General features: G+C 43.4%; 2 protein-coding genes and 1 pseudogene across 2 annotated transcripts in view; 1 reads left to right on the forward strand and 2 right to left on the reverse strand.

Annotated features, from left to right (window-relative positions):
* Window positions 1-13310, forward strand: part of tomm20b (translocase of outer mitochondrial membrane 20b) — a 45403-nt gene extending 32093 nt beyond the window's left edge. Inside the window, exons 2-5 of the mRNA XM_034088592.2 lie at window positions 8299-8345; window positions 10057-10138; window positions 11979-12121; window positions 12728-13310. Coding sequence (XP_033944483.1) covers window positions 8299-8345; window positions 10057-10138; window positions 11979-12121; window positions 12728-12772 — 317 coding nt within the window. The 3' untranslated portion in view covers window positions 12773-13310. The remainder of the gene's footprint in view (window positions 1-8298; window positions 8346-10056; window positions 10139-11978; window positions 12122-12727) is intronic.
* On the reverse strand, window positions 6012-7393 carry LOC139434879 (E3 ubiquitin-protein ligase TRIM39-like; annotated as a pseudogene).
* Window positions 13311-18700: 5390 nt separating the features above from the next.
* Window positions 18701-21896, reverse strand: LOC117453069 (uncharacterized). The gene is made up of 2 exons (XM_034091929.2): window positions 20679-21896; window positions 18701-20589 (listed from the first exon to the last, which is right to left on the reverse strand). Exons 1-2 carry the CDS (start codon window positions 21894-21896, stop codon window positions 18898-18900), a joined length of 2910 nt encoding a protein of 969 aa, XP_033947820.1. The 3' UTR covers window positions 18701-18897.
* Between the last annotated feature and the right edge of the window lie 4819 nt (window positions 21897-26715).

The following is a 26715-nucleotide window of genomic DNA, read 5'->3' on the forward strand; positions in this document are numbered from 1 at the left end:
TGTAAAACAAAAACACAATGAACGCAGTGCTGAGGTCTGTATGGTATTATCCTGTTAAACTTGCATTAAATACCACAGTACTATTTATGCAATACCATTTATTTACTATTTTTAAATCTGGCTCAAAAGGCCTTATACAAATGTGAGGAGATTTTTCATGCATCACTTTGAGCAACACATAAAACGACAGTTATTGTTTTTTTAGAATTTAAAATGAGATACAATGTAATCCTTCTTACCTTAACATACACTGGGAGGCTGTGGCGCAGTGGCCTAGTGTGTTGGTGTTCGGATCAGGGGGGCACAGGTTCAAACCCCACTGCAGTCAGCATGTCGTTGTGTCCCTGAGACACTTCACCCCAAATTGCTCCGGTGGGGATTGCCCACAGTATTGAGTATGTAAGTCGCTTTGGATAAAAGCGACATGTAATGTGATACTGAGTTTTAAACCACTGAAATAAAAAAGAAAAGAAAAGGCTATTTTCCATGTTTTTTAAAATCTTGCCAGATTCATAGATTGGTTTTGATCCTTGACATACGGAGACCCATCAAGATTTCCTATTGTGTTTTTAAGACTTTTTTCCTGTCATCTGAGATAACGCTGAACACATTACTCACACAAACAACAAAGACCAGTGACCTTGAAATTATTATATTTATTTAATTTTATTTAAAATTGTACTTGCCAAGATTGTTATCTTGGATTAAAGACAACACATTTAATCCGTCCGAGTTCTTGTTTAGCTCAGTGATTATAAAAAAGGCATTTTTTCAAAGTATAGAAAAGGAGGGTTTCGTGTATGCATGATGAGTTAAAACTGAGAACCTGGGAAGAGGTGTATTCTGGCTTTTTGCCAGCCCCCGTTAGTCATGTGACCCTCATCACATATCATCCAGTTGTTTCTACCACACACAACAAACACACATAAGTGTGTGTTGACACAATGCAAACAGAAACTAGTTTTATACAAATATGTCAAAACACAGGAAGCAAATGGTAGGGCTTAAGTCCAACTGTTATATGCTTAAAAATTAAATCAAACCCCATTTTTCCTTACATTAGTTGTTGGCATTAATACTCTGTAGTTAGCTACTTCCTTGTAAAGAGTAGTTTTGTCTTTGTGACTCGTAAAACTGAATGCTACCTCACTGATATCAGCCCCACTGTTTTCTGCTCTACAGCCAATATCCAATCACTGATAGTGGAAACAAACATTTCATCCTAAAAAAAATAGAAGCTAAAAAGTCATCCATTTATATATTTTGTTTATGTGAATTAGCCTCAGGAAATGTGTCATGAAATACAAATCATGTGTAAACCAGGCCTTCCTGTTCAGTGTTTAGTGCTCGAGTCCCTGCTTTCTCAGAACAAGCATCTCGTTTATTTGACTGTTTTCTTAACTCACACTCACATATTTACAGATGTCTTTGGTTCATAAGCCATTTGACCAGTAATCAATATAAAACCTGGCATGTAAATATACAAGTTAACAGTTATTAACCAAACCATTTTAAACATTAATGAGGATTTATCATATTATTTAGCTTCATTTAATTTGTTCTAGCAGTATTAACTATTACACATATTTTATTAAGTACACAGTAGAGGCATTAAAAGGCCTTTCTCTTTAATGAAGCTTTACAACAATTAAATGTAACACATGTAATGTTATTATCAACTCTAACTATAGCTTGACACATTTGGTGTGATTAGAAACAAAGGTTTCTAATCAAGTTAAAATAAATATTTGTAGCTTTATCCAACGTTCATATAGATATTCTCCACATGTGTTACGATAAAGTGTTGAAGAGATAATAATTGGATTGTTGAGCAGATTAATGAATCCACTTATGTGTTGTATACAGAATCTAAACCATATGTTAATCATTTCATTTCATTTCAAACCTTTATTTATACAGATAAAATCCCATTGAGATCATTGATCTCTTTTCCAAGGGAGACCTGTTCAAGAAGTTCCACATGAAACATAAAAACATAAACAGAACAACAAAAGGACATCATCCAGCATCATTTACATAATTATCCACATGAACAGGTACCAATAGCTTCCGATTGACTAGCATCCAACCGAGCTTTAAAAACATTTAGTGGCACCAGATTGTTAAGTTTCCATTTAATTTGCAGACTATTCCAAGACAGAGAAGCTGCGCATCTAAAAGCTGTCTTCCCTAAGACAGTCCTAGCAGTTGGCACATTTAATAAAACCACAGCATGTGATCTCAGGCAGTAGCCACTTACAATTCTCCGTGAGATCAGGGAGCAGATATAAGATGGAAGTTTCCCTAACATGGCTTTGTATATAAAAATGTACCAGTGACTGAGCCTCCGTACAGTTAGTGAAAGCAAACCAGCCCTTGCGTACAGGGTACAGTGATGGGTTAATGCTTTACAGTTTGTCACAAATCTCAGTGCGCTGTGATACGCAGCATCTAACTTGACCAGGTAATTGGCAGGTGCATTCATATAGACCAGATCCCCATAGTCCAGCACAGGTAAAAAGGTCACAGAGCCTTTTCCTGGCCTCAAGCGAGAAACAGGACTTGTTTCTGAAAAAGAAACCTAGCCTAACCCTCAGTTTTTTTAGCAGGTTATTGACATGAAGTTTAAAAGAGAGACAATCATCAAGCCAGATGCCAAGGTATTTGTAACAGGCAACAACTTCAAGTTTTGTTCCTTGCGTAGTTACAATATCTAAAACAGGCTCTGGTGTCTTTTTTGCTTTTGAAAAGAGCATTACCTTGGTTTATCCACATTTAAAAGAAGCTTTAATTCAGAGAGCTGAGTCTGAATAGTGTTAAAAACAGCCTGTAATTTAACACCAGCCTCCTTAATGGTGGGACCTGCACAATACATCACAGTATCATCCGCATAAAAATGTAAAGTAGCTTCATCCACATTATCACCTACACTGTTAATATATATGGCGAATAAAAGTGGTCCTAAAACAGAACCTTGTGGTACACCATTAGTAATGTTTAACCACTCGGAAGACAGCCCATCAAAATGAACACATTGGGACCTTTCAGAGAGGTAGTTCACAAACCACCCCACTGCAAGGCTGGATAGGCCTATACTGAGTAGCCTCTGCTTTAAGATGCGATGATCAACGGTGTCAAACGCTTTGGAAAGGTCAATAAACAGAGCAGCACAACTCTGCTTATTATCTAAAATACTAGTAATGTCATTCACCACTTTCATTGTGGCAGTGATGGTGCTGTGTTGCTTTCTGAAGCCTGACTGATGATTAGACAGGATGTCATTTGTACATAAAAACTCCTTTACCTGTTCACTCACTAGGCGTTCAAGAACCTTAGCCAGAACTGACAATTTAGAGATTGGCCTATAGTTATTTAAAATAGTTGCCTCCCCTCCTTTCAGTAAAGGCAAGACATAAGCAGACTTCCATACTTTTGGAATTGTGTTCGTGCTGAGGGAGAGGTTAAAAAGAGAAGTAAGAGGTGGAGCAATAAAGTCTGCAGCTATCTTTAAAAAGAAAGGTTCTAAGTTGTCCGGGCCAGCCGGTTTCCTAGGATCTAACTTAGATAATGCTTCATGAACAACATTGACAGTAAAAGAAGTAAAACTGAAAGGGTTTTCCAGACCACATTGTTCTGAGTCACAGACTGTAGTGTTCACAGAAGCAGAGTTAGTGACAGAATCAAATAGAGAACCACAGGTTCATGCTCATTAAAGCAATTTAGCATAGTGGCCCTGTCCGATATAGAGCCAGATGCTGTGGTAAGGCACGGAGGTAGCTCATTACGGATCTCACCGGTTGATATCGATTTTATTGCTTTCCAAAATTTCCTAGGATTATTTAGGTTTTCTGTGGTAACTGACAAATAGTACTTCGACTTTGCGCTTTTGACATTTGAAGTGAAGCTATTCCTTAGCTGCCTAAAACGCAGCCACTCTATCTCTGAGCCTGATTTCCTAGCCTTTGCCCAGGCCTTGTTTCTCTCATGAAGGAGACTAGCTCAGCAGAAAACCAAGGATTGTCTCGTCCCTTTACTCTAAATTTACGCAGAGGTGCATGTCTATCAATGATCTCCATAAAACCAAGATAAAAATAAGACCATGCGGTTTCCACATCAGCACACAGATCGATTTTACCCCAATCAAAATCAAACAGATCATGCACAAAACCCTGCTCCACAAAATGTTTTATGTCACTTGATGATAATGCGAGGTTTAACCTTTTGGACCTTAGTGTCCCTGATTGTGGCTACAACACAGTGATCACTCAGATCATTTGCAAATACTCCCACAGATGAATATTTATGGGAACATTAGTTAAAATGAGATCAATTGGGGAGGATTTATTAGGGGACTTAATATTTGGGCGAGTAGGACTGTCCACAATCTGAGTAACATTCAATGAGATACAAAGGTTTTTAAAATCCTCTGACACTGCAGTTAACCAGTCCCAGTTAAAATCTCCAAGTAGCACTATTTCCTTGTAGTCTAGTTGTGATAAAAGATTTGCTAGTGAAGACAAGGAGTCTTTGACAGCTGAGGGGGGTCTGTAACAACTCACTACCATGACCTGTTGACCCTTTGCCACTTCTATATTTAAGGCTAAAAATTCAAATTAACTAATGTGGTTACACTGAACTTATTCTTAACATAAATTGCAACGCCACCACCTTTATTAGGCCGGTCGGTACGATACACATTAAAACCATTTAAGGCAATGTCAGAGGCCAAAATAGATTTATTTAGCCATGTTTCAGATAAGACAATGACGTCAGCATCAGTCGATTTTGCCCAGATACGGACAAAATCTAGTTTACCTAACAGACTGCGCACATTCAAGTGGATGAAACCCAACCCAGACCTAGCTTTAAAATCAACAGGAGTAGCGATCTGACTACTACTACTGGGCGGACCAGGGTTAGGTTGTACATTTCCTCACAGTAATAACAACAACAAAACCAGGCATCTTTTCCTCTTAAATGACACACATACATTGTCATCTAATTTAGAAACACCAAAAAAGTCTGCGAGAGTGTGATTAGAGCTTAAGAAGCAGTCCTGAAGAACCATCAACGCAGGAAAATAAAAAAGACAAACATATTTTGTCGCGCAGATTGACTGTGACAAGGCAACCGGTAATTGTTTGAGCAACACATCCGAACCTTTGCAGGGGATGCCCACTGCAGGTGGCAGAACAGACCTGAGTCCAGTAGTCTTCTCAGAATGACGAGAGATCTTCTCATAGTCCAAAACAGTTAACAGGCACAGCAGAATCCCAATATGGGCCATTTTCCCAGACCAGCACAGCATCCGGATAGGCGTGCAAGCAGGCCCGAAATGTGGAGGCGCTCCGTTCTCCTCGCGATATCCCCGGTGCAGAACCTCCTCAGTACAGCAGGATAGGCGAAGCAGGACCAGCTCGAGGCGTAGAGGCGCTCTGGTCTCTCCGCGATATCCCCGTGGTAACACGTCCTCGGCACCGTAGAGCACGACAGGTGGAGCAGGTGGATACAGGCCTCAACTACAGCAGGTGTAAAGCAAGCCGCAGCCCGAACGCGAAGCCGCTCCGGTCTCTCCGTTACGCCCCCCGGGGCAAAATCTCGCCAGGACAGCAGCACACGACAAGTGGAAGCAGGTCCCCGCCACAGCACAACTGGGCAGGTGGAAAAAGGGGGCTCAAGCAACAACGTGCAGCCGCTCCGTCTCTCCGCGACCTCCCCACAACAGCACAGGTGCACAGGTAAACTTCCTATCCACGCCGACGGAAGAGAGGCAGCCCTGCCCCTCACTTTCCACGCTCCGTGAGGCGGATGAGAAAATGTGCTCCGCTCGCGAAAATGCACTCCGCTCGCTCTGATCGATGAGTGTAGAGTGACGGTGACGAGTGTAGAGTGACGTACACCACAGTAAACTTATCTTGTAGAAAATAAGATGGAAACTATGTGTTGACTCTAAATATCAATGTTTGTTCCCTTGAATAAAAACAAATCAACAGATTAAATGAGATGAGTGATTAGCTGACGGGAGAGATGATCAGAGGTGCAGAGTTTTTACGGCCACATTTAGCACCAGGACAGAAGAATGGGAAGAGTTTCTCAGTGAAGGAGCAGCCAGTAAAGGAGTAGATCAGAGCTGCAGCGTCTACGTCATAAAAGGAGACCAGACCCTCTTCATAATCCACAAACACCCCCACCTTCTTAGGCCGAAACTTCAGAGAGAGACGGACTGAAGGGGCATCGAGAGCCTTGTACTCATTTACATTGCTCAACCATAAAGACCAGTAACCCCCCTGAGGGCTCAGTGAGATCGCTCCCTTCCTGTTGATCGACTCTCTGGCCACTCCTACATCCCAGTCGGTCTTTCCTTTAACTTGAACCTCAAAGTAAAATCAGCCCGAAGAGAAACTCTGCTTTCCTAAAACACAATTACCAACAGAAAACCTCTCTGGGTTGTCTGGGAGATTCTTCTTTACATCACCATGACTCACTTGTTTTCCATCACCAGACAGGATGAGTTGAGGATGTGCTGTATCCGGATCAAGAGTCACATCCACTGCGTAGCTCTGGACCCTCTTCAGCTCAGCCTCAAGCAGCTTCTTCATCTCTTGGCTGAGTGTCTCCTCCAGCTGAGCCACAGCTCTCACCACAGTCCCTTCATATGATGATGGAGGGATGCTGACCTCTGTCCAGTCCTTGGTGAGTGATGGGTGTAGGATGTTTAGGGACTGGACACCCTGGAGAACGTGGAGGTGGTCTTCAGACCGTGAGAGATGCTCCGCCACAGAGCTTCTCTTCTTCAGCTGAGAGATTTCCTGTTCCAGCTCTTTGATGAAGTCTTCAGCTCGTTTCATTATCATGTTCTGCTTCCCTTCTATTGTTTGGATGAACTCATTCAGGTTTCTCTCAACAGACTCCTTCAGAGCAGTGAAGACCTGAACTCCTTCTGCTACCTCTCTGTCTGCGTCTTTCTTACTGAGGTCCACTGAGTGTTTGATCTCCTCAATCTTCAGTTGTCTCTTCCGGATCATTTCCTCACTTCTAGCCTCTTTCTTTCCCAGCGCTGCCTTCTTCCCTTCATATGCTTCTTTGAGAGGAACCACATCATGCATCTTGTGGTCTGAAACAGTGCAGAGCATGCAGACACATGTCTGGTCGGTCTTACAGAACAGCTCCAGAGGTTTATCGTGCTTCGGACACATCCTGTCTTCCAGGTTCTCCACAGGCTCGATCAGCTGATGTCTTTTCAGGCTTGAGGCTGTCAGATGAGGCTCCAGGTGAGGCTCACAGTAGGAGGTCAGACACACCAGGCAGGACTTCAGGGCCTTCAGTTTGGTTTCAGTGCAGACGTCACAGGGAACTTCTGCTGCTGCTGCTGCTGCTGCTGCTGCTGCTGCTGCTGCTGCTGCTGCTGCTGCTGCTGCTGCTGCTGGCTTTCTGTTGAGCCGACCGTCTGAACTGAGCGACCATTACAAAGTGTCAAGTTGTTTCTAATCTTTATTATGATGAACGATTTCAGTTACATTTATTGGAAAACAGATGTCATTAAAATGTCATGGATGACATAATCTACATAGTTAAAGACTTATTTCCATTGTAGAACTTGAACTTGAACTATACTCGTTTCCTGTCTCCCACCGCATCAACTAAAAAATACTGGTCCTTACTTACAAAGCCCTCCCCCATCTGCCCCCCCCCCCCCCCCACCTCACTGACCTCCTCACCCCCTACCAACCCCAACGGTCCCTCAGATCGACCTCAGCCGGTCTCCTATCCATCCCTAAACCCAAACTCTGCAGCTTCGGGACATGTTTTATTAGTAATGTAGACAACATACCTTCATCAAATGTACAACGAGTACAATATGTATCCACTCTAAAACAGAAATCTATACACAATAAAATCAACTAAAGGCTTTTTAGACATTGAATATGTAACATTAGTGGTCTTGATAACAAGGAAGAAGAGTGTTTTCTGTCAGGCGGCACCCCTCATGGATTATTATGGCATTTTGTTGCCTGAATTAAAGCAATCATATTATCCTGTTCTCACTTGTTCCTCGTGAGATATTGGGTCTCGATTGATGAGGTTGTTGCCTAATGCTGAAACATAACATGTTAAGTGTCCTCAATGCTCTGTATACAAAAAGTGATCTCCCAGTGATTGGACCTCTTAAATCAAGGTTACTTTACATTTTAAAGGAGCAGTTAAAGCCATGAACAAAACAAAAATCTTGCTGTTCTACAGGAAGTTGTTAAATCCATTTCTTGGTTTTTAATTTGTATTTCTTTGTGTCTGTCGCAGGAAGGAGAAAGCAGCAGGTCGCCACAGAGAGGGCGGGCATGGCAAAGGTGAGCACAAACAGTCCTTATCGCGTTGCAACGCTTCCTCTTATCTCCTGTCAATCATTTACAGTGTGCTTCATAGTAAGCGGAAAATGGTTAAGTTGCAAAATATATACAAATATTTCTTAGTTTCTCAAATATATAAAACATGTTGCCTGAGGAAATCTCTGTGCAAACATCTCTGTATATTATTTACCATATTGTTGTTGTTGTTGTTTTTCTCTTTCCCTTTGAAACCCATCAATTCAAGAATTCCATTATAATACAATCCATAATTCAGATTATGTGACAACATTAATTATTATTGTTATTATTAGTAGTAGTAGTGTTATTAGTATGATAAAAGTGATTCTTAATAACATATTATTTCTATTATTATTTTTATTTTAATACACATATTATTTAATTATTATTCTAATAATAATAATATTTTAGTAGAATTGGAAAGCACTATTTTTAGGTTTTATTTTAAAAGCTTTACTTCCTGTATTAGTCTATATTGTGTTGAATTGTTGAAGGAGCATTAGGCGCATTCACACTGCGGTGCTTTTCCCACAAAGGTTCATGCGAACTTAGTTCATGCGAACTCTTTAGTTCTCATGAACTAAGTACAGATCGCGTTCACACCGGAATAAGTCCCTGGGGGAGGATTAGGCAAATGAAGCCGCTGTCTCTCTGCGTTTCTGCGCTGGGCTAATGCTAATAATGCTAATGCGAGGATAATAAAATGGCGGCTTCACAAAACTTTTTGGGAGTTTTACGGGGCGTGGTTTGCAATCCGCCCAGCCAATCAGAAATATAGCTCTTTTCTCACAAGAGAGCCGCTCGAAAGTCCCTGCTCTCTAGCAGGGACTTTCGAGGGGGTAAAAAGGTTCGCATGAACTAATTTTAGTACCGGCTCTTTTTGGTGTGACAAAAGAGTTCTCATGAACCTTTGTGGGAAAAGTACTGTGGTGTGAATGCGCCTCTTGGCTCTAAGGCAGGGGTGTCAAACTCAAATACACAGTGGGCCAAGATAAAAAAACTAGTCGAGGGCCGGACTGGTTTAATGTTTATTGAAAAACTTATTGAAATGAAGTTATTGCACATATTAAACCTGGAACTAACAAAGCTTAAATTATTGCCTATAAAACAACATTAAACATTAAATAATCAGTTGCATTCATTTCTTATGGCTCTATCTGCAGCTTTTCTGAGTCATTTCTTATGAGTACATTTTTCCACAGGCCAACAACAGCTTCAACAAAACTATTTCCCTCAAAGAGAAACCAAACATGCCCTGCTGTCGTGAGAGAAAAAGTGCATTAGGAAACATCCATTAAACTCAGTGTGCTGCTCTGTGATGCTAGTTCAGACACTTGGCATCTCATCTCGGGTGCAAGTTCATCAATGTTTGGGGTCAGGCTCTGAGCTGAGGAGACCCTCAGGATGGAGTGAAGGTGTGCGTGCAATATACCGGCGGGCCAGATCTAACAGTAATTAGAAATTACTCTGTGGGCCGAAATTAAATTCACCAAGGGCCTGATTTCGCCCCCGAGCCTTGAGTTTGACACATGTGCTCTAAGGTTTCCCTTGCCAAAGCTGTGCTGTATCGAGTGTGCATTTCACAATAAGTGTTTGCATCTTGAAAAGTACGAGTGGCTCACAGATCAGATCTGATTATTGATCACTCAGAAACAGTTTGACTTCCTGTTGCTGACGGCTGTTTGTCCCGCAGCTCCCCGACCTGAAGGACGCTGAGGCGGTGCAGAAGTTCTTCCTGGAGGAGATCCAGCTGGGGGAGGAGCTGCTGGCTCAGGGTAACACACACACACGTGCACACACACACACACACACACACCAGAGATCCCGTTAGAATATTTTTTTGCCGGTCAAAATGTCCGTTAAAGTTTAAATCTTCCGGACAAAATTAGAAAAGAGCCGGTCAAAGGTCTTCTTTGTTATTTATTGAGCTTTAAAACAAATTGATATGATTCGATATTAAACAAACTAATTATAGTAGATTAACTACATTATTCAAAAGTGTACAGTAACTTACAATAACACGGGAATAATAAACGGAGCGCTCTCCCTCTCCTGACAGCCCGTCAGTATCATGCAGCTCGCGGATCCAGTAATGAGTGACCCGACAGTAAAACTAAACACATCTATAACTAGTTACGGTAGTTTGAGAGGTCATTAAAATAGCTACGTGTGATATTCTAACCTGAAGTGTGTGTTTTGTCCGCTCACCGCGGCATGTGATTATGCAGAGCTGCGTGTCGAGTCTCGACTCGTCAGCAGCAGCTGATCTCTCTCTCCCGTCAGATTAGACTTCACTCGCGTTTATGTCCATATCGATCAGATCCAGCTAGTTCTAGCTAATGATATGACTACCTGCTTATTAAAAGACACCTAAACAATAAGTGTCGCTATGCAACCGGGTAAGGTCGCAAAGTATAGCGCAGCATTATGCATTTGTTTACATGCCCACCGGAACCCCGAGGCATTACCAACAGATCAACGCACAATCAACCCATACAGGACATCTCTTTCTCCACATTAAGTGTTAGACATTAGAATTGACTATTCTTGTCTGTCACATAAGTGGCGCAACTGATGCGGTATTGTGCTAAAGGGAAATTATTTTGACCGGACTTAGATTTGCCGGTCTTCAGCATATTTTACCGGTCAAAGTCCGGTAATTACCGGCGCACGGGAACTCTGACACACACACACAATGTTTCAATCACTTCAGGGGACATTACATTGACTTATATGCATTTCCTGGAGACCTATCCTAACCTTAACCATAACCAACACATGCCTAACCCTTACCAAGTCTTCACCCTAAATGATTCCCCTTATGGGGACCTCCCTTATGTCCCCATAAGGGAGGCGAGTCCCCACACCTGACTGTGTAAACAGATTTAGGTCCCCACAAGGATAGTAATGCTAGGTCACACCTCCACCCACACACACACACACACACACACACACACACACACACACACACACACACACACACACACACACACACACACACACACACACACACACACACACACACACGCGCACCTACACACAGCTATTGGCTGGCGCTCCAGCACATCGTACATGATAGGCTAAGGGGCTGGACATCTCTAAGCGTTTGACCAATCACAGCAGAGCCGGCCAGCTAACCAACCAGAGCAGACTGGGCTCTGGTTTCAGACAGAGGGTGAAAAGAGGTGCTGCAGCACAGGCAGTATGCGAGAAATAAAGAGCGTTTTGAACATTAAAGCATGGAGACATGTCCCAGTAGAGACACTACATACTGATATGAACCTGAAAATGAGAATAATAGGGCCCCTTTAATAACAATGTTGAGATACTTGTACTTGAGGTAGTTGTACTTTAAGTAATACTTTAGTATTCTAGTTTAGTTTGACAAAGTGTTAGTCTTTAAATAACAAAAACACATTAACTTACATCATATGATGCAGTACTGTACTACCAAGTAATGGCTCCATAATGACAAACTACAACTTTGGAAAACATTATGCTGATAATACTTCTTTACTTTTACTTAATGAACATTTTGAATGCATGACTATTTTTAGGCTGGCTTATTAAGTGAAGTGTGTGAGTACTTCCCTCACCTCTGTCTCCTCTCCACAGGAGACTATGAGAAAGGCGTGGACCACCTGACCAACGCCATCGCAGTGTGTGGGCAGCCCCAGCAGCTGCTGCAGGTGTTACAGCAGACTCTGCCTCCACCCGTCTTCCAGATGCTGCTCACCAAACTGCCCAGCATCAGCCAGGTAGCACAACTCTTACAAATCAAAGTCAAACTGCTGCTGTTGCACCAGGTATCACATGTTGCTGCTGGGATACGGTGCTTTGTCCAGGCAAGAATTGTAGCTGTGCAGTTTATTTTCTTAGGTTTCATCAATTAAAAGAAAGAAGAATAATGTTCTTACATCTTCTCTTGCCTTGATAAAAAAAACCATATTCGATTTCTCCACCTGTCTACCATTAAACACCAAATCCCCCATTTCCACCTTCAAACGAAAACATAAACAAATACTCTAAATTAATTAAATGACACTAAATACAAATTAAATGTGATATTATGTTTAACTATTAAATACTACAAAATTATTTAAATAACACAAGGAAAAATTAAATAAGCCAATATGGAGAACAGGAGAGAGAAACTCCCTATGGAGGAAACTTTGGGATTTTAGCCTCACAAGACCATTTACATGCACTAAAACGAACACACTACAGGAGAGAAATACTTCCACCACTAATTCAACTTCAGAAATCTGTATAAAATATAAAACAAAAACACTTCCCTGACTCTCCATCTTCATCCTGATTGGTTACGTCCTCTCTGTTAACGCTTGTTGTTTCCTGTGTTTCAGCGTATCGTGAGTGCACAGAGTCTGAGCGAGGACGATATAGAATGAGAGGATCGAAAGGAAACATCTTCCTCCTCCTCTTCCTCACGTGGACCCCTCCTCTCATGACGACCTGCCAACGCCTCGGCCTCCATCACTCCGGCCGACGTCCATCACTTCCCATCGACGTGTCCTCTAGGGAATTCGTTTTTTATTCCAGCTTTAACCATGACAGTAGCGTCTGTTTGTTTTTTTACTTAAATTACCCGTTTTGGGGTATGAAGAGTTTCCTTATCATAACTGCCAGAGAATTCAAAGCGCCCGTCCCCACTCCACCATGGCTCGTGATAAACTGGACTGGGTGTGGGGTCGCTCACATCATGTTTCAGGTTTACACTGATTACTGCTATGAGAATATCAGTGGTAGAAAGTTACAGAAATCTTCTCTCTGCTCCACAAAGTATTTATTGTTTTTGTTATCAGTCGTCTTTCTGTTCAGTCTCCACTTGGAAACACTTTTTAAAAATAAAGTAACAAAATGTTTTGTTCATTTTAACGAGAGGACGACGCTCTTTAGGAAAATACAATAAAAAATGGTAACAAACAATGAAGTTGTTTTGTGAGTTTATTTTGTGTATGTCAATGCGGGAAAGGGAAGCAACACAAAGCCAGCTGGACCAGATGCAAACCACTGTGTTTTTAATTAACACAAAAAAGGTTCCCTTGAATGAAAAATACATCAACACATGAAATTAGACGAGTGATGAGTTTACTATGACAGGCAAGATGATCAGAGGTGCAGAGTTTTTGCTATGAAAAAAACCAGGACTGAAGTATGGGTAGAGTTTCTCAGTGAAGGAGCAGCCAGTGAAGGAGTAGATGAGAGCTGCAGCATCTACGTCGTAAAAGGAGACTAGTGATGGCAGTGTGAGACTGAAGCTTCGATACGTGCTTCAAATCCCTGGACTACAATTCCATAGAAGCAGTGCTTCGAAGCTTGCTTCAAATCACGTGACATATGACGTCCGAAGCAGCAACCGCTTGATTGCCTGAATGAATCACTTGACTGGTTCACGGTCCAATTACGCGATTCAATGCACTGCCTCGTCTTGATTCTGACAGGTTGAAACAGTTTTACACTTTATAACCGCTCTACACACTGCGCAATGTGTGGGTTGTTGCTGTTGAGTTGTTTTTGGTATTGCATTTGTATTGGATCATTATAGAGCAAGCCAGGAAGAAAGACAGGTCGTTCTGGCTCGGAAACACTTCAAAATGTGGAGAAGTTGTGAACGAAAAGGACAATGACGAGTATCCAAAAAACCGTTTGTCAGTCTAAAGAATGGATACCTAATTTTGAGTTATTTAGACTTAATTAACACTTATAGTTCCATGTCTTGTTACATAAGAACAGATCATATTTGTTAAGTGTTATTATGGGAGAATTACTATTCGTGTGATACCACTGCCTTATTAGGCCCATATTGAGCAGAGCATATTAAGACCAAAACTCATGTACAACAACTTCCTTACTTGCAATAAATAAGAACTAATTAGGTTATTGAGGAAAACTCTCAACTAATGGCTTATTACTTGTAGAATAATGCATTAATTAGTGTTTTATAATGACTAATAAAGAGCCAATACACTGCTAATATGCATGTTAATTAACAACTAGTTGATGGTGAAGTTGTGTACCTTAATATTAGGGATGCCAGAAACTGACCATCAAATTCGAAAATCAGACAGCCCTGGCGAATATTAATCGATTATCAATCGCACGTGTGGTGTGACAGAGAGGGGGGGCGGGGTCGGTGTGCAGCAGCAGGCAGCAGCAGTCTGCACTCTGCGCAGCCTGCGCTGCAGGCTTCCTCCAAGTTTACAGTAAAACAAACTGGTGGTGTGACCGATGGCCATTTACAATTATTAATACTATTACTATTATTAGCATTAGTCTATATTTTTGGTTGAATCTAAGCCAGGAAAAAAAAGAAAAACATAAATAATAATAAAAAAATATATAAATAAAATCGAATTTTAAAAATAATTTTCGATTAAGAAGACTGTAACGAATATTCAAAAAATCGAATAATCGCTGGCATCCCTACTTAATATAAAGTGTTACCGGAAACTGTTTACCGATTCAAATCACAGACCAGTTTAGTCGACTTGTATTGTTCAGGGTGTAGGTGTTGCAGGGAGCTTTGATCGTCTGGTCATTTGCTGTCCCCACATCTGGACCAATTACCAAAAAGCTTTGCATGAGTTTAGAATACAAACTCTGCATCTGATAATCGCTAATGATACATAACCAATACAATGTGTGCTTATTGAAAGTAGGACGAAACACATGTTGTAATGTACTGTTTGCAGTCTCTACAGGCCTAACACTTCCTTTGCCTCTGTGTTTAGTGTCCTGTCTGTCTGTAACTTTGTGTGGTAGTGGTAACACTACCACACAACAGGTCTTTCTTGAAAATGAGACCTTGTGTCTCAATGAGATCTACACCTGTATAAATAAAGGCTAAATAAAAAAATTAAAATTGATCTGACATCTCCAAACAAACCAGGACCCACGGTCCCGGTTCCGGGGCCGAAATCGCGTCATTTGCAGGAAACAACGTCTAAGGAACCTTAATATTTAATAAACTATGAATATTTTATATCCATATAACGGGAACAAACTCATTTAACTGATCTTTTTCATTTTTTTTTTCAAAAAAAACACACAATGCTAACACTGACCCTCTGAATTAGCCCCGAGCGAAAAATGCTAACCTATTACTGCACCGAAAATCACTCCTAGCTCCCTTATTACTTATCCTAGCGGCACATCCAACACATCGTTTATGATCGTAAAGACACAGAATCTAACGATGCCCACCTCAACACTGAAAGATACAAACTCGCAACGTTATCAACAAAAACGTACATCAAAACATGTGGCGCTAGGTAGCCTAAAACGCTAACATGGCTTACCTTGGTTTTGTCTGGTCAAAACTGGTCTTCAATGGCATTAAAACAATAAAACGATGATGTAGTTAATCCATAGGTTAATATCCAATGTGGCTGTATCCCCTTTGAAATGTTCTGATAATCTCTAAGCAATAAAACGGCAATTCCGTTTTCAAATATCAGAGCAGGGAGATCCTACGCTGTGTAGCAAGATTGCATTCGCAAAGACGCACTTTTTTTTAAATTGAGTGTGTGCGGGACGATTTCTCTTGGATTCTATTGGCTCTAACGGTCAGAAAGAGATGTCACATGTCAAAATCGAAGAAGGGGGGCCAGAGATATGTAGAAAATCCACCCAAATGGCCCCAGAAGAGGGTTTTTTTGCTAAATCTGTCGAAAAAGGTCAAATATCACTTGTGTTGCATCAATCTTGATACAGGGTACTTATTATATGTTGTACTTTGGATTCCTAAAGCTTTTAGTCTACTAACACATCATGCAAGGCAGAGGTGTTCACAAGTCTTTTTTTCAAGTCAAGTCTCAAGTCTTTGGTCACGAGTCCAAGTCAAGTCTCAAGTCTTTGTGGGGTGAGACTTGATCAAGTCTCAAGACTTTGTGGGGTGAGACTTGATCAAGTCTCAAGTCTTTGGTCACAAGTCCAAGTCAAGTCTCAAGTCTTTGTGGGGTGAGACTTGATCAAGTCTCAAGTCTTTGGTCACGAGTCCAAGTCAAGTCTCAAGTCTCTAAAAAATAAAAGTCTCATGTCTCTTCTGGTTGTAATAAGCCTTCAATTCAATCAGGAGAGACATGATGTATGGAATACATATTTATTATCGGTCACATTATATCAATGGAACATAATGATGACAGTTCATCACAAATGAATGAATGTTGTTTTGGCGATTAGGCCCAAGTTTTAGTAGGATATCAATCGGGAAGGGAAGAACCATTTCCGATGAACCCCCCTGGGTCTAGACACTGGTGGTGGTTATAAGTGGTTAGGTCCGGTTGGAAGGGAGAAGGTTAAGCTTGGCCCTGAGTTGGAAGCAGGAGGCGAAGGGGTGGAGGAGGGTTGCGCGTTGACACCTGGAAGACAGCTGATAGAACAGGGGAGAGCATATATAGAGGGGTTAACAGGTGCGATGATTAGCCCTGTAATGAAGGGGCGTGATAGGTTTAGCTGAGGAGAGGCGCTCCCTGTCATTTAGATGCAGGGAGCAAGTATTGCCATGACGCGCAATACGGAGTGTTAGGTCTTCCTGTCTGAACTTGCGCTAAGCTTCATTTCAATCAGGAGAGACATGATGTATGGAATACATATGTATTATCGGTCACATTATATCAATGGAACATAATGATGACAGTTCATCACAAATGAATGAATGTTGTTTTGGCGATTAGGCCCAAGTTTTAGTAGGATATCAATCGGGAAGGGAAGAACCATTTCCGATGAACCCCCAAAAGAATGCAGGATGAAGTACTGAATGTGAATCTTACCTTGCGGGAGGCGGCGGAAATCTATGGATGAAAAGGAGGTTAATACATGTGAGGATATAAGCGACTGATGCCTCCCGGGCATCCTTCCCGGCCGTACGGGGCATCCCGGACAGACGGGGCAACCCGGAGGGGGCTTCCTGGACATACAGGGCGTCCCGGAAGTACGGGGCATCCCGGAGGGGGCATCCTGGCCGTACAGGGCGTCCCGGACGTACGGGGCATCCCGGGTGAGCGGGGACTACCCGGACGCACCGAGCGACCCGACCAGTGCCCCGGGTGCCCGGAACGTGCGAGGCTTCCCGAATGTGCGGGGTAACCTGACTTTAGCAGGGAAACATAATACGGACCGGAGGTTTCACGACCCGGACATACGGGGCTTCCCGGAAGAACGGGGCATCCTGGACATACGGGGCTTCCTGGCCGTACAGGGCATCCTGGATCGTACAGGGCATCCACACAGGGCTTCCCGGACGTACGGGGCATCCCGGAGGGGGCATCCTGGCCGTACAGGGCGTCCCGGACGTACGGGGCATCCCGGGTGAGCGGGGACTACCCGGACGCACCGAGCGACCCGACCAGTGCCCCGGGTGCCCGGAACGTGCGAGGCTTCCCGAACGTTTTTTGCGGGGCAACCTGCTTTAGCAGGGACACATTATACAACCCGAAGGTTTTACAGCCTGGACATGCAGGTTTAAATAACAGAATTGAACATGAGCCGTAGGGCAACATACGTGCTGACATGCTAAGAACCACCACCAGTTATATGCATACGTACCAATTTGTTTAAGGTTGGAGAGACCTTTGGATAGCCAGCACGGCATTGAGGTCAGGGCGGATGTAGGATGAGAAAGTGGAGGAGGACCACCGTCCGAGTTGTTGCAGGGATGAGGACGAGACGCCTTGATTGGCAGCGGAAGTAGCTGCGCCTATTCTGAAGGAGTGCCCCGTGTGTAGAAGGGGTGATAACCCGGATTTAATGAGGACTTGTTTTAAATAGATGTTGAACTGTCTTTGTGTTAAAGGAAAATTCCCTGAGATGAGGAATAATGGCGAGAGGGGGTTCGAGGTAGGTCTAAGCCGTAGAAACTTGATCATGGCTTTATAAGGGCAGAATTGAGAATCGATGCGGGCGGCGATGACGGAGCAGGCGCCGCCGCATTTGGAGTGTTTAAGATATAAACTAAGATGGCTGGCGTGAAAGGATAAGTCAGAAAAGCTGACGTCTCTATTGGAATTGAAAGTGAGGGAAGCGGTGGTAAATTCGCCTGGTCTAAGAAAGGCATAAAAAGCTAGGAGAAATAGAGCGTCGAGTAGTGCATCGATGTAAGGGGAGAATACCCCGCTTCTAAGCTTGGAGAGCATGAGGTGTAAAGTGGAGAGTGTAATAGGGCGTCTCCGGTCTGAAACGGGGGGGTACGTTTTAATGAGACCTTTGAGGACGAGTTTGACAGACTGGTTTGTGAACAGGCTGGGAAAGCCGGGATCGGAACAGCGAACGTTAAACTGGATTCTCGCTAAGAGGCCCCGGATGTATTGAGGTTTGAGGTGGCGATCAGTGGCGCAGTAGCACATGAAGGCACACACGGTGGAGATGAGAACGGGTTTAAGAGTGATGCCTAAGGAAAAGCAAAACATCGCAAACGTTCTCCAAGCGAAATCGTATGTTTTAAGGGTGGAAGTGGCTAAGCCTTTCCTCATGAAGAATCTGGCTGATTCGAGGTGCCTTTCTAGGGGGCTACTATCTAGGAGAGAGAGAGGAGGTGCAGGGGAGGAATCTTGACGGGTTGAGCGCTGGCTCCTGGGCAGAGATTCCGGAACTTCTGAAATTGGAAGCGAGAGAGGGAATCAGCCACTGGGTTAAGGTGGCCGGGAACGTGACGTGCGGAGATGAGGAAATTGTGGGTGATGGAAGACCACGTGATGCTTCTCATGAACGGCATGATGTCACGGCACGGGGAGCGTGCTTTGTTAATAATCCCGACCACTGATTGGTTGTCGCAGAGTACTGAGATCCGCTTCCGGGGCCAGAGGTGCCCCCACACGTGGCAGGCAACAGCGATCGGAAAGATCTCATGCAGAGCGGAGGAAGAGGCATGGCTGGGAAATGTCGGAGGCCACGAGCCTGCGAACCACTCTCCCTGAAAAAACCCCCCAAAACCCACGGATGGGGCAGCGTCCGTGAAGAATCTCATGGAGTCGGAGGAGTACATGAGGTCGTCGTAGAAGAAGGTGACGCCATTCCAGTGTGCGAGCAGGAGGGACCAAAATCGTAGGTCAGAGCGGCAGCCTTCGTCTAGGAAGACGTGGTCATGGAGGTTTTCTGCAGCCGACGCTGTATCCAGGAGCCGGGAGATAAAAGAGCGCCCCTGAGGGATGATACGCATGGCGAAATTGAGGTGCCCGAGCAAGGAGAGAAGCTGCTGCTTGGTGATAACTTGTTGCTCGCAGAAGGCTTTTGAGATGTCGCGAATGCGCTGCAGTTTGTCCGTGGGGAGAGATGCTTCCATGTCTACGGAGTCGAGTGTAATGCCTAAAAAGCCCAGGCGTGTGTTGGGGCCTAGCGTTTTCTCTACTGAGAGGGGAACACCTAACTCCTGAAAGCATGTTTGGAGTTTTGCTAAAGAGTCGCCTGAGTTGTCCCGAGGGGGATCTATGAGGAGGAAGTCGTCCAATAAGTGAAGAACGGAGGGGATTCTAACGACGTTCAGGAGGATCCAGCAGAGGGCTTCGGAAAAAGAATTAAAGATACAGGGGCTACTTCTGCACCCGAAGGTTAGGCGGACAGCAAAGTAGAATTTTGATTCCCACCTGATACCGAACATGTGCCACTGAGATGGGTGAATGGGAATTATTTTGAATGCGTCCGTGATATCCGCTTTGGAGAGCCACGCTCCTTGCCCTGCAAATTTGATAAGCTTAATGGCATTATCGACTGAAGCGTAGTGAAGTGAAAAATACTCGGGGGGAATAAGGCTATTGATGCTGCAGAACGGCCCAGCGCGAGGAGCGGACAGATCGAAGATGAGCCTTTTCTTCTCGGAATATTTGCGTGTAGCGACCCCTATTGGGCTTGTTCGGAACACCGGGAACGGAGAGGACTGGAAAGGACCGATTAAATATCCTTTGTTGAGCTCTTTTTTTATGAGCTGAGAGACTATAGTGGGTTCTTTGGCGGCTGACTGCATGTTTTTTGCCACTAGAGTCACTGAGGGGGGAGAGAGAACCCCTACCCTGAACCCTTGAGAGAGCCCTGACAGCAGATAGTCAACGAACACGGGATTTGGGTGAGTCGAAAGTGCAGCTGCTAAATGTGTGGTGTTAATGGGAGTCGATGGGTGATGTTTTAAAAGGTTTTTCCACCACGTTGATTCTGGCGCGGGAAAATGAGCCGGCGCCTGGGGCAGACTGACCTCGGGTGGGCCTCCCTGCACGTACTGCAAATGTGGAGAAAAGTACAATACTGTTGAGAACACACGTTCTCGTTAAAAGCACCGCAAATCTTCGTGTCCCTTTGCCTAATCACCTGACGGTTTGTTTTGATGTTCCCAGGATACTGCGTGGGGAAAACGCTAGACCCGGAGAGAGGTACTGAAGGGCAGAGCGGAGAGGTGTGGCCCTGCGCTCCACAGCTAATGCATGAAACTACCTGTTGCCCGCCGGTAGCCATAACGAGCAGCTCGGTATCCAGCACGGACCAGTCCAGGCGGATGTTGCTATGAGCTAAGTGTAGCGCTGCTTTGCTGGAGAAGCTTTTGTGGTATTGATAGACAACTAGTTTCCCATATTTTAAGTGAAGATCTCCGATCATGGCCAAATAGGCGTCTAATTCCGCTCTCCTTCCAGGGTAAACTGTGCAGAGAACATCGCGGAAAATGCTGAATGCTACCAGAAATTGTCCTATCGAAAGGTCTTTGAGGAGCCGGGGGTCTGCGGATTTAAATACCGCAGTAATGCTTCCTCCCGTGGCGATGGCTTTGTCGCACTCCGGGGAAGGCAGGATGAGGCTGACCAAATTGATGTCTTTCCCGTCAAGGATTTTTGCCCTGAGCCGTGAGGAGATGTTAGCGGCTTGGGGGATATAGGGCCTACCTGAGAGAGGAGCCGGGAGGGCGGAAGTCAGGGTGTAAACGGGAGCTATCGCGCCGGTTGTAAAATCCTGGCCCGGCGGGGCCGCCAGAGAGGTTGAAGCTCCGGCCTGATTTTTCTCCATGGACTGGAGGCGAGCGTCTATTAATAGCATGGAGCTTGCCAAAGATTGCAGCGTATTGGCTAGTCTACTGTCGAACGGGGGCTGAGTGCCGGAGCTCCCGGGCTGAGCGGTGCTGGGCTGCTGAGCCCCGCTGGAGTGAACCTGGAGAGTGTGGGATTTTTTGGCCGGGCGAGCTCCTGGAGGACTCGCTTTTTTAAGCCTTTTGCCCCCGCGGCCGCGAGCGCGCCCTCGCCCTCTTCCGGGGGGGCTGGCTGGGGCTGCTGGCCTGGGTTGAGAGACCGCGCCGGAGGCTTGGTCCGCCAGATCACGGAGCTGAGACAGCAGGAGATCTGGGGCTGGGGTGATGCCCTGCTTCTGGAGGTGGGCGATGAGGAATTCTGCTTCTGCTGAGCGAGAGCCGCTGCGGGCGCTCAGACGGGAGCTGGAGCGACGATGCGTTACAGAGTTGGATGCTGCCTCTGAAAGGGTATCGGAGATGGGATCGAGATCCTTCGAAAAAGGTAAGTCCTCTGAAGAGTCTGAATTAGGCATGTTTGAGCGTTTGTTTTGTTTTTTGTATCCAGTGTTTAAAGGCGTAAGAGGAGTATAAACTACCAGCTTTGCGCGTTGACACCTGGAAGACAGCTGATAGAACAGGGGAGAGCATATATAGAGGGGTTAACAGGTGCGATGATTAGCCCTGTAATGAAGGGGCGTGATAGGTTTAGCTGAGGAGAGGCGCTCCCTGTCATTTAGATGCAGGGAGCAAGTATTGCCATGACGCGCAATACGGAGTGTTAGGTCTTCCTGTCTGAACTTGCGCTAAGCTTCATTTGTCTGCTGCTATCCAGTCTGTTAAGAATACTGCACAGCTATATCTAAGAAATTCAAAGCATGTACTGTGTTATTATCACTCCTATATCTATTAGCATACAGTATCAGTACTGATTAGTTGTTTGTTATATGATCACTTTAAACAGGCTATTGCAATGCAAATGAGAAAAAACATCACACTTTAACTAAATGCAAACAACTTATAAGCAAAACACTTCAGAATCAGAAATCAGTATCACAAATACTTTATTAATCCCCCGCAGGGAAACTGTGTTAAAAGTACTTAAAAGTAAACATTTGTTCTGTGCCATTTGCAACTAAAAAAATATTGCTGCAATATTATCTGAAATATACTGAACTGGTGATATTAAAACATGACCTGTTCCAAATGAGATATCTACCATTAACACCATTTACCAGCCAAATGCTGGTAAATCATGCAAGTGGCTGGTACTGTATGTTGCACGCACCAGCCAAAAATAACAATGGCAATCTATTGAGTGGCTGGTAACATTTCAACATTCACTAGGCTAGCCATTTGGCCAGTGGACAAAAATGTTAAAATTTGACCTCTGCAACCGTATTGTTTAATTACACTGGGTCTCTAATTACATCTTTTAAGTCTACTATAAATAAACATATTCCTCTATCCTCTCACTCAAACCCAGTGTAATGGTAACCTGATAAACCTGTAACATTAACGTTACGTGGTCAACAATAAACCTGTAACCTGCCTATAAACCAACAGATGTATTTATGTATGTAACTATGTATTTTTCTACGTTTAACGTTAGCCAGTAGATGGTGGCAGCGGAACGTAGTGATTAACGTTACCGACCTTTTTTATGTCATGTCAAGAGTTGGATGTCAACGCCACTCAACGCAAACAAGTGTGACAGGCAAACATTCACTCATCTTTTCAAATATTCAGTTACAAAGCTAGTAGAAAGCTAAGTTAACATTACACAGCTGATGCTGAGCTAAACATGTTTGCTAACCGTCCATGCGTTAATGTGACTGACCTCTCCGGGTGAGTTTTCAAGTGCCTGATGAAATTTGACGTTGTTGCACCAGCATCCTTGATTTTAATATTGCCGACTTTGCAGTGTGCGCTCCTTTTGTTGGTGCCGCCGGCGTTTTGTTCAACGTTTTTATAGTTGAACCTAATTACAAGCGGTACAGCTGCAGGTGTGCCGCCGGTCGCCATGGTGTTACTATGATGTTAATGTTAATGTTAAAGGTGGGGTAGGTAAGTTTGAGAAACCGGCTCGAGATACTCTTTTTGTTATATTCCATGGAATGCTCTTAACATCCCGATAGCAATGAATATCTTAAGTGCTTTGACAAAAAATCCATAAAAAAATGTCATCTGTGGAAGCCTTAATACTGTAAAAAGCACGACCAATTATTTTAGCCGGCCCGGCTAAAATAACTGGATAGCCTACCTGCCTGTCAGCCTCCCATCGGGGTACAAACTTATCTCGTGCCCTCATTGGTCATGTGTGCTTTCGTGTGTGTTGGAGGAGGGGCTCTGTAAGGAAGTGGCAGATTTTCTCCGGTTGTGTATTTTCAAATTCTAGCGATCTCGAGCCGGTTTGTCAAACTTACCTACCCCACCTTTAATACGCCAAAAATAGAAAACACAATGATTGTTCACGAGTCTCAAAACACGAGTCCAAGTCGAGTCCGAAGTCTTTTGAGCAGGAGTCCAAGTCAAGTCTGAAGTCTCTGTGTGTGCGACTTAAGTGCGACTCGAGTCCGAGTCACAAACTCAAGTCCCCATCTCTGATCCAAGGTTAGTTTTCACTATAAGTAAACAATACTTTCGACGGACACTATAATTTACAGTTTTTACCATGTTCAATCTGAATTTTCTTTAACATAAAAAACATCTATATTGATTCTGACTTTTCTACATCCAACTCACAGGTTTGTCATTACTTTGAGAAAAAGATTATTAATTTAACCCTTTTAGAAGGGAAGATATGGTCATTTGTTCTGGGAATGTCATTTTTGAGCCTGAAACCTGAAAAACAGGCTTGGGGCTTAAGAGGTTAAATGTCAGTCAACTGATGCCAAAGTTAATGCCCCACCCAGAGGCTGAGTTTCCACGGAGGAAAGTTGTCTGATGGCTGCATCAATCAAAATGCATAGGCTATAGTATATTCTTTATTCAGACAGAGGAGAATCGAAATATTATGTTGCTTTGTAAAACATTGATAACACAACCCTGTTTCCTAAAAATTACGTTCCCACAGAACTAAACTGCATACTCAATTACGTTTAGCTAGAAACGTATTTTCTCCCACGTTACGTTCGTTATGAACGTATCTCAAATAGCCTATGTTTATTTTCTACATATCTTTGCCATTTATTGTCTTGCTTATAATAATGATAATAGTCATTTATAAATATCATTTTAGAGCACACATTTGAAATCAGTAGGCGAGGCTGTAATTTCGCCAGCTGTTACTCTCATGAGCGAGGCAGAACATAATAGTTTTAACATGCCAAAAAGCTGCTGTGTCGTTTATTGCACCTCAAACATTAAAACAAATTCAGATTTACGTGTTTCTGTACTTCCACTAAGAAGAAAGGACAGTAACAGAAGATCTCTGTGACGCCAGATGTGGTGTTGTTAATGTGATATGATATCCGAAAAAAAATTCTGTTTAGGATGGCCGAAGACACTACACTACCCATAATCCACAGCTATCGTTTGGGACTACAGTCCTGTTGAGAAACCCCGTGATTAATCTTCAAGCTCTGGGATTGGATGTTGGAGTGGCAGTGCGCCAAGGTTACGCCGAGCGTCAAGCTCTTTGAAATGGAACGAAACCACGGCAGACTATTCAAAACTGGACTCGAACGCCCCCGAGAAATACACATGCTGGCTATTGTGTTTCGCAACATGTTCTCTATGGCACGTCTCTACTGGGAATTGTAGTTTTAAAAGACGTTTTTGTTTTTCCCAAAATTAGAAGTTGACAGTATTAAACTGTGTACAGCCCTGGAGGTTTAGGCGATAGGAAACACATTGTTGTGTACAAATGTAAAACATGTAATTACTAAATGGATGATAATTGCTTGTATCCATAATGGGCAGCATTAATACTGTATATACCCACATGACAGCTCATTGTTACTTTGTAATTCTACTCCACTACAATTCAGAGGTTAACCTGGTATTTTTACTCCACAACATTTATTTTATTTACTTTGCAGATTCTGATTAATGATGTGAAATATAAACAACCCTTAAAGCAGACTTTAGTTACACCTGAGCAGTGGCGAGCCGTCAGGGCTCTCTAGGCCCTCTGTGAGGGCCTAAGATATTCTAAAAAATAATATTTGAAAACATAAAAAAAAAACATTTAAAAAAATATATTTTTTTGTTGTTACATTTTTCATTAGTTTTACCAAAATAACTTGATTTAATTGTATTTAAAATAACATTTCCAAATAAATAAATCCTTCGAATCTGCCTGTTCAGTTTCTGTTGGAATGTGAAGGGTTAATGCCGTCTCTGCGAGTTATGTGAAGACGGGAGAGCTTGTTGGTCCCTCTCTACATTCACAGAGGGCCAGCTATAGTAACTCAACGAGAGAGTAATATCAAATGACAGTACAATTGACCAATCATATCTTCCCTCTAAATGGGCGGGCTTTATTTTCGCGGACTTTATGACAGGTTCCGCCCGCTGTGAGGTCTATACAAGTGGTGCAGTGACGCGTCCTAAAACCCGGAAGTAAGCTGCGCTTGGATTCCCTCGACAAAAGAGCAATGGGATTTCTCCATAGGATTTTGGAAGATAGCTTGAAATAAGGTCTGCGGAAAACGACCTTGTTAGATAAATGCACGTTTTGTTCAGCCGGATAATATCCACATGTCTACCTACTTTTATTATTTTCGAATCATAAATCTAATCGATAGATTTATGATCGATAGATTTATGATTAGCATAAGTGCGTTCATGATGGTGTCATGGTCCAAACAGGGTTTCCGCTAGGATTTTTTCTCGCCGGTCAAATGTCAGGGCAGAATTTATTTTACCGGACAAATTTGAAACTTACCGGTCATATTTCAATGATAACAATAAGAGTTGTGTAGCAGAGTTTCCGTTAGCGGGTAATTACCGGACTATGAGCAGATATGCTTCAGTTTAAAACTCAGTTCACGGGGCTAATTTTTATATTGCTTCAGTTTATAATCATAACAGATCGAAAAATTCAGATTCATTTTTCAATAAATGATTCCACAAACAACAAACAACATAATTATTACATTCAAACAAACTACTTGTAGTAGATAACGTACATTATTCAGAAGTTTACATCAACTTTGAATAATAACACGGGAGAAACGGAGCCTCTCTTTTCCCCTCTCCCTCCCTCTCTCTCCTGACAGCCCGTCAGTTTCTCAAGCAGCTCCTGCAGCTCGCTAAACAGAGGGCGGGGCTTCAGGTGATTATGCAGAGCTGCGTGTCTCGGTCAGACTCAGCAGCTGATCTGATCTCTCTCTCGCGTCCGGTTACACT

The sequence above is a fragment of the Pseudochaenichthys georgianus genome, chromosome 1, assembly GCF_902827115.2.
Source record: "Pseudochaenichthys georgianus chromosome 1, fPseGeo1.2, whole genome shotgun sequence".
NCBI classification, from domain to species: domain Eukaryota; kingdom Metazoa; phylum Chordata; class Actinopteri; order Perciformes; family Channichthyidae; genus Pseudochaenichthys; species Pseudochaenichthys georgianus.

What these genes read in the sequence shown, in the direction of transcription:
- LOC117453069 (XM_034091929.2), bottom strand. Translation starts at nt 21,896, where the DNA reads ATGCCTAATTCAGACTCTTCAGAGGACTTACCTTTTTCGAAGGATCTC. An exon ending in ACATCAAAACAAACCGTCAG is followed by an intron (nt 20,590 to 20,678) that starts GTGATTAGGCAA and finishes CCACATTTGCAG; the next exon opens with TACGTGCAGGGAGGCCCACC.